The sequence below is a fragment of the Suncus etruscus genome, chromosome 7, assembly GCF_024139225.1.
Source record: "Suncus etruscus isolate mSunEtr1 chromosome 7, mSunEtr1.pri.cur, whole genome shotgun sequence".
In the NCBI taxonomy this organism is placed as follows: domain Eukaryota; kingdom Metazoa; phylum Chordata; class Mammalia; order Eulipotyphla; family Soricidae; genus Suncus; species Suncus etruscus.
In genome coordinates this window covers 117,146,245-117,154,705 of record NC_064854.1, presented here as the reverse complement: position 1 = coordinate 117,154,705, position 8,461 = coordinate 117,146,245, and the positions used below count along the sequence as shown (strand labels likewise).

The 8,461-nt window shown below is 47.9% G+C and overlaps 1 protein-coding gene across 1 annotated transcript in view; it reads right to left on the bottom strand.

Moving 5' to 3' along the window:
• Positions 1–1,098: 1,098 nt before the first annotated feature.
• The window catches only part of SNRK (SNF related kinase), a 40,900-nt gene continuing 33,537 nt past the window's right edge, over positions 1,099–8,461 (bottom strand). Inside the window, exons 3-5 of the mRNA XM_049777344.1 lie at positions 7,540–7,752; positions 5,516–5,650; positions 1,099–2,683 (exon numbers count right to left, since the gene is read on the bottom strand). Coding sequence (XP_049633301.1) covers positions 1,462–2,683; positions 5,516–5,650; positions 7,540–7,752 — 1,570 coding nt within the window. The 3' untranslated portion in view covers positions 1,099–1,461. The remainder of the gene's footprint in view (positions 2,684–5,515; positions 5,651–7,539; positions 7,753–8,461) is intronic.

The following is an 8,461-nucleotide window of genomic DNA, read 5'->3' as shown; positions in this document are numbered from 1 at the left end:
GCACAAAAGAGAATTACCTGTTCAAAAGTCATCTTTGTACAGGAATAGTTTAAAGCAAGAGTTCTTTGATTATTATTTTGGCAGGAAGGCAAAGTGAAAGACTTCCAGAACACACACACACACACACACACACACACACACACACACACACACACACACACACTCTCTCTCTGCCCCCCTTCTCTCTCTCCCTTCCTCCCCCCTCCCCCCCCTCTCTCTCTCACACACACACACACACACACACACACACACACACACACACACACACACATCAGGACAGGATACAAAGAAAAACAAAAGGACTATGCATTTTTGTGTGGAGGTGTGAAATTTCCCCTTTTATGAGGAGTGTTTTTGTTTTTGCCTTTTTTTTTTTTTTTTGATCAGCCCATTTTCACAGCTAACTGCATGAAAAAAGAATGGAAATGGCAAGCTGAAACAACAGCTGAAAGTCAAATCTCCAGAAGTTTCATCTAAACTTAAGGATTCTGACTTTGCCAACCTCTGTGTGAACATCTGGCTCTATATTTGGCCCAACATTTTCTTCTCTGTATTTACAGAGTTTTGCAGGAAACCCCAGGCACAGTGTACCCTGCGGGAAGGCATCACCACTGCGCATCTTTCCGTTCTGTTAGACAGACACACACTCTACAGGTAGAGTTAAGACATCAGTTCATTTCATCACATTACAGAAAAAGATTGTCTGCTTAGAACTGATCACTACTGGGAAAGCTGCCTTATACATCTAAATCTCACCTATTCTAAAACAAGAAAATCTTTTTTCAGTTAGATTTTAAGAACCCCAACATTTTTTCCCGCCCTAGCTTTAAGACACACGGGTGTGGGGATGTTGCGATCATGGTCAAGGTTCTCAGTGCAGGTGGCTATTGAACTCTGCGCTCTGTGCAGGCGGCGATGAGCTGGGGACATGCTCAGGGCTCCTGGCCTGTCAGCATCACAACATTATTGCTTTGGTTCAGTCTAGGACAGTAGACAGTGCGCCTCGGAGCATGGAGCTTCCATATCACAGAAGGTCAGGACAGGAATTTAGATTTTTCAAATACCGGAAATAAAAACGTTTTTTTTTTTGTGTGTGTGTTTTTGAGTCCTCCTTGCTCTAGGTTAAGTGCAGGACATCAAATTTATAAGTGCTCCATTTCTGTTAGGTTCCAAATCGATATTTTAATTGAATCCTGATCAGCCACATGAAAACTATATAGGTTAGATTGACACAACAGACTTTTCAGCTGGAACAAAAACAAATTAAAAGTGGTGCTAGCAGCATGCACAAAGACCATGCATGGTCACATCGTCAAGCGAACGAATGACAACAAAATAAATAATTGCTCCGAAAGCCCACTCTATGGTGGTTAAACCCAGAACGAAGCGGTGAAGTGATCCAGGCCACTGGGGCTTGGGAGCAGGACATGTGCTGGGGGGCCAGGCCGGGCAGGGCCGGGATCAGATGACGTGGCAGCAGCTGGCTGGGCTGGAGGCACACAGCAGCCCCTCCTTAGGGTTCCGCTGGATGTTCACAGAGATGGTCTTTTCGCACAGAGGTAGCTGCAGCACGTTATTTTTCAGGTTCCTGCTCTTTAGCCGCTCTAACTCAGTAGCTGTGTGGGCCACATGGTCAGAGAAGAACTTGACGGGACCCACTGCAGGGGCCTGCCCTGCGCCTCCCACCGAGCTGATGCACATTTTCCAGGCAGATTTCTCCTGGACTTTCACGCTGGAGAACGACAGGCCATTCTGGGGGTCGAGGATGTATTTGGTGCCCCCGTGGAGCTGGGAGCCTAGGCACAAGCTCATGAATTTGAGGCTCTGCACCAGCTCTCCGGCACTGCGTGAGGCCAGCTGCATGGAATTGGCAGGCCCGGCACAGCGGCGCGTGGTGCCCGACGTGTTGGTGGGGTTGCCGCCCCCTGAGCCGCTGGCGGGGCTGCCCCCTCCTGCATTGTTCTCACTGGGGCTGGTCTTGTCCGCCCCGGTGCTGCCATTGCTTGGCTTGCTCTGGCCCCCGCCATCGCCCTCGCTGCCAGGAGGTCCCTCGCTGCTATCCCGGCGGTGCCAGGAGTAGGTGAAGCCGCTGTCCTTGTCGAGCCGCCGGCGGCTCTCAGAGTCATCGTCGCTGGTCTCAGAGCTGCTGCAGCTGGAGCCCCGGCCCTGGCTTTTCCGCCGGTGGTAGCGTTTGTGCACAGTGCCTGGCGAGGCAATGTTCATCTTCAACCTGCTCAGCTTGGGCGGCAGGTTCTCATCCATGTCAAACTCGTCGTCCGACTCCCCCTCCTCGAAGATCTGGTTGAGGACGGGAGCACTTTTCCTCGAGGTGAGGCGGTTGGTCACCGAGGGCTTCCGGCGCAGAACCACCTGAGTGGAGAGGGACATGGGCTTCTTGTCCTCCTCGTCCTCCTCCTCGTCTTCTTCCACGCGGAACAGACACTTGTGGCCGCTGGCTGTGGGCTTCAAACTTGCAGGTGGAACCATGCTGAGTGCCGGTCCGGCCAACTCGGGGAGCTCGTCCTTCTTGGCCGGCTCACACAGGCCTTTGCTCCTGTGGCCGTTGAGAACATTGTCAGCCGCCCGAGCAGGAGACTGAGGGACGGTCGTGTGGGACAGAGGAGTGGCCGTGAGGTCATCCTCCAGGTCCTGGGGTACATCGATTTTGGTCGGCCATGACTGCCTACAGAATACGAGAAAAACAAACACATACATATGAGGTGCAGGATTTAGTGCAGCTGATTTGATGAAAAACGTACGGAGGCCAAGCTCCACAACTTTAAAAGAAACAAAGAAGAAAAAGCTTCCACAACAGCCTCGCAACCCATTCGACATCCTGTACACAGGAAGCAAGGACAGGATGATTCATGTGGCTTTGCAGGCCTTTGCAGTATAGCACAGTCTGTGGCTTGCTGGCCACTGAGAGCTCAACATAGCTGCCTGAAGGGTACAGGGCTGCTCCATCTTTTTGCAGCCAAGTTTTACAACACAACACACACACATGTGTATGCCAGGTAACAAATGAAGAACGGGCATTACCTGCAAATAAGGATACTTTTAAAAAGATGTCCACACAAAGGTATTGGACAGCAAACTTCATTGTCTGATGCTAATCTCCAATCTGTCTGCAGTCACTTAGGTAACAAGAACACTGGGGGGTAGGGGGGGTGAGGTTTGAGGAAAATACTCGAAAATGAGGTCTCCAGCCTGCTTTGAACAAATATCTTAGAATTTTCCACTGCTCCTTCTAGCAGGGGACAGCGGGTGCCTGGGACACTTAACAGAGCCACTCACACATGATGTGTGTTTCATTTCACAACGATTATGCTGGCCTGGAAATAAAATCCAATTAAAGCTCTAGCCCAAAGAGCTCACAGATGTGGGCACCCGCTATCTCTCCCCACGCGTGCAGCCTTAGTCGCTCTCCAGGTGTGTGCGTATGTGTATGTGTGTGTGTGGGGGGTGGGGGGGTGGTAGATGTCCCCTGAGTCCTAGCCCCTGCTCTGAAGTTCCTCCAAGCAGTGTTTTCAGTGAAAATCTTGACAAATCATCTGTCCTCTTCCTCCTCCTCCTCTACCACCACCACTACCACCATTGCACAAGTCTCCAGGATTACCTCATGCCTTGGAAAGCTGTACCCCCAACCCCTTCAAGTTGCTTAAGAGTGAAACTTCACATATCCTACAAGCAGTGGGCAGCCCTAGGGGTGTGGAGGTGGCCCTGATGAGGGCCAGGGACCAGATGAGGTGAGCATTATTAAGTAGTGTGCTAAGCTCCACTCTCCTGCAAGAAAAGCTAGACCCCACAGGCCACCCGACCAATAGCACTCACTCCTGTTAAGTCAAATGATTCAATATCTGAGCCACTCACTGAAATACTCATTCATTTAAAAAATCAGAGTAAAAGCACAACTGAGTCAGACAGATAGTACCACTGGCCTCAAAGACCCTACTGCTGAGCATGTCTAGCAAATATTCATTCACACAATCCCCCAACTCACTCACTCTCTCTCACCCACTCACTCCCTCCTCTCTTTCTCTGTCTCTGTCTCTGTCTCTCTCTCTCTTCCTTCCCTTCCTCCCTCTAGAGTGGACCCCTCATAGATGGAGACCCATGCCTCAGCTGTTCTTGGCTTGAAGAGAGTGATCTCTGGGTTGGGTTTGGTGAGCTTTACTAAAGCCCAGAACAGAACTTCCCACCAAAGCCTGTGGAGTCCTCCGAGCAGCAGCCTGGGCAATGGATAGGACCTCTGCGACCCAGCCTGGGTGGTTCTCCTCAATTCTGAGATTCTGGCAGAATATGGGTGTAAATTCCCCAGAGAAACTGCAAGCCTGCTCTGACTGGGATACCACACAGTGTCTCCAGCCCTGGGGCCTGCTCCCACTACCACCGCACTAGCACTCTGTGGTCTGAACACACACCCCTGGGAGCCACCCAGGTCCCTAGTTCCCATCAGTCTGACTCCTAGTGACAATACAGAGAAGGCAAGTCAGCAGACAGCTGACATCTATCTACCCAGGGGCTCTGGGCCCAGGAGGAAAGCGCTTGGTTCACTCCCCTGGAATTACATATGCCCTGTGTTCTCTACTACTAGGCCCAGCCTCTTCCCCCACACAGTAGACCCAAGCTGTCTTTCCAGAATACATCCAGAACCGAAATAAAGTTCATTCTAGTTAAAACAGCCTTTCTTCTTTGTGTGTGTGTGTGTGTGTGTGTGTGTGTGCGTGCGTGTGTATATTTATTTAATTTTGGCCATCCACATTTTTCTCTTTTTTGCTTTGACTAAAGCAACAACTTATATACTGCAACCTAAGTAACGTAAAATAAAATGGTTTGTTCTTTAAATATGAAATATATATTCATATGCACACATTCACCTAAAGTTGACTAAATGAGTAGATCATTCAGATCGGAGAGCATCTCTGCTCCTTTATCTCCATAATTCCATGCATTATCCTATCTGACAGATATAAGATCAAGTCTAAACAAATTTCATAATGAATTAGGAAGTTAACCCTTCCCTTGCATTGACTCTAAATGGAAAATATGGCAAAAGAGAAAGAAAAGTTAGAAAGGGGGGGGGGATGGGAAGAGAGGATGAGAGGGAAATGCAATGGAGGGAAGAAAATGTTGGGAGCATAGATACTACTTTCGTCACACTGACAGCCACACAGGCGACAGCAGAGAAAGGGGACGTAGTTTTAAGTATAACTCTACAGACTGATGCATTCCTCTCTCACTCCAATCCCACACACAGCACATTTCACAGATTAGAAAACTGAGACCCCAGGAGGCTCCATGACCTCTCAAGGTCAAGCAACCAGTAAATCAACTAGTTAATTTGACTACCAACACTTACAGGAAGAGGAGCCCTAGCAGGGATATTCAGGGCATTGGGTCACCTGTGCACCCTCTCACCCACAGGAGGTAGGTGTGGGGAGGGAGTTCACTATTTCAAAGCCATTAACTTACTAATGTTGTAACTAACTGATATAAAGTTTTTTTTTTTCCTCACCTAAACTGGGCCTTGATATTGCTAGGGCTTGCGGATCTGGTTTGTATTTCTTTTTCTTGCTTTTCTCTCAGGATCCTTTCTGCCAGCAAGAAGTAAGTGGCTGTGATGTGGTTATACCTGTTTGTCTCCAGGGCCCTGAGGAAAAAAACAAGAAGAGTGAAAATAAGTCACATCAGCAACACTATTCTTATAATAAAAGGGTTTAAAAATGAGAGAAAGAAAATAAAAAAGCCCTATCACTTGGAATCTTTACAAGTATAAAAAAAGAAGTGCAAAGAAAACACCCTTAGTAAAATCACTCTTGAAATTCTAAAAATCTGCATAAAATACTCCAAAATGTTGCCAACAGCTGTGCTGGATGTTTTAGCTTAGTGTTTAGTGCTGAAGAGAGGTAACACAGAATGTATACATCACGCAAAACAAAACACTGTGTGTCACAGTATTTATCTTTGTTAGGCTGGTTATATTCGTTGGAACTATGAAATGGGAGCCTGGAGCAGCAGCATGGGGATTTTAGGACAGAAGCCTTACGAGGTAATGGCCCTGAATTCAAATTCCTGGTGTGTCACAGGCACTAAGCAATTTCCTGCCATCCTGTAGTGAGGGTGTGTGTGTGTGTGTGTGTGTGTGCGTGCGCGCGTGTGTGTGTGCGCGCGCGTGTGTGTGTGTGCGCGTGTGTGTGTGTGTGTGTGTGTGTGTGTGCGCGCGTGCTCACGCACACACAAGTGCACACGTGCACCCAAACAAAAATGATGTGTGAGCACCATGGCGAGGCACTGAGAAGCCTTCTGAGGACCACAGCTGGCCAGATGCTATTTACTGCCAGTCACTCTAACATCAGCACCACAACAGGGAGGGGAATGTAGGTGATTAGAGCCCAAAAAGGTCAGCAGGGGCAGAATGACTCAGCAGAGACAGGATGGCTGAGTGAGTGCCAGACAACACTGCTGGCTAGTGCTGAGGTGATCAGCAAACATGTACTGGCCTGCACCCAAAATCAGCTCCTTAATACTCCCCAGGTAAACCTGAGACCAACTGAGCAGGAGGAGAGCAAGCTGGGTCTCTCAGCTCCTGCATCCCCAAAGCAGGCAGCATCACCTCCACACTTGAAATTGGTTTGTGTTTGGTCTGGGCCCAGTGACAGAAACTAAATAGTTCTATAAAGAAATACAGCATGAGCTTACCGTAAAAACACTAACTCAACTAACTCAACTCAGGGAGCTATAAAGACTTTAATTATGTACCAATAAAAAATCAGGTTTTACATATTTGAACTGAGTGGCTCTTTCTGTTTAAGTCACGTTAGTAGCTGCAGGTCACTCATCATACATTTAGGAACCTGCATGTTTTGGTAAATCTTCCCAGTGTTCTGAAAGCACCCGAAAGGTATATACGTAACCTTTATAGGGACAGGCCTTTGCTTAGGGGCTACACGTGCTTGGTCAACAGATTACAGAGGGCAGTAGATCTCACCCAGAGATTTGGTGTGGTCCCACATGCAATCTTGCTTTAAGTTTGAATGTTACTCTTAAACTGGGGTTGGGGGTAGGGAAGAGAACACCGGAACAAAGGACAATGCTGTGGACGAGAAAGGCCTGAACTGTACTATGATGTAAACTGTTCCAATCCACCTCTGGAGGAGAGGACAAAGGCTAGAAAAATGAACTGTTCAAAGAACTATGAGCGGCAAAGGAGATAACCCAACTGCGAGTCTGAGAGTATCCACAGGTACTGGGTCCTGTCTGTGGCAGAGAGAGCCCATTCCAAGAATCCCAAAGCAGGGCCCAGAGAGATAGCACAGCGGTGTTTGCCTTGCAAGCAGCCTATCCAGGACCAAAGGTGGTTGGTTCGAATCCCGGTGTCCCATATGGTCCCCCGTGCCTGCCAGGAGCTATTTCTGAGCAGCAGACAGCCAGGAGTAAACCCTGAGCACCGCCGGATGTGGCCCAAAAACCAAAAAAAAAAAAAAAAAAAAGAATCCCAAAGCAAAACCTGTACAGCCCTCCCGAGAAACACTGACATACTCTACAATAGCATCGCGGTCAGCTATGTCCCCGAGAACCATGCGCTGAATGATGCTGTTATGCTCCTCTTCTGAGAGATTCTTGTAGGACACAAGTGGGATGTTATACTTGGTGGCTGGTGAAGGGTCCACGCCCTGAAGCCAAGGATGATTTTCGATCTCTTCTAAAGAGGCTCTTCTCTTGGGATCTCTCTGCAGCATCCGTGTGATCAAACTGAAAAGGAAGCAAGTTCGCTATTGAGGCAAAACTGCTGGCAGGTATCAGCCATGATGGCTCTGTCAAATCTGTTTCTGACTCATACCAACGTTTACATTATGCTCTCAAGTGATGGGGTGAGTCAGCTAGAAATAATGAGACTTTAGCGTCATGAGATTCAGAGGTGAAAAATCACAACTCGCATATATACTGGTGAGCCAAATGCACACAGAGTTTTCTGCCATCTGTAATTAACTCTAGGTGTCAACATCTGTCTTTGAGTTGCTGTGGCCCAGTGCCATAGGAGAGCCGAGTGTAATGCTCTGCAGTAAAGGAAGACAGCAGCATGCAAGAGCTAATCTCTACTTCAGGCACAATGAAAAACATTCTCCTATCCCCAAGGAAAAGTCAAAATGCCAAATAATATATTCTGAAGATAAAAATTCTGTTTAAAAGCATTTGGTAGCAAAAATCATAAACTGTGGTTGAAGAGACAGTTCATACGGTAACACACATATCTACCATGTGAATTTTCTGAGCACTGTTGGGTAAGTTGTAGTATTCCCCCAAATACCACTAGGCCTGAACACTGCACTAGCAGGCCAGAGCACCAAATCCTGGACTGAGTTTCCAGTTCACCAGTTCTCCTAAGTATGGTTAGGTGTGGCTCATATAAAATCATAAAATAATCAAGGGCTGGAGAGACAATAGCACAGGTAAAGCACTT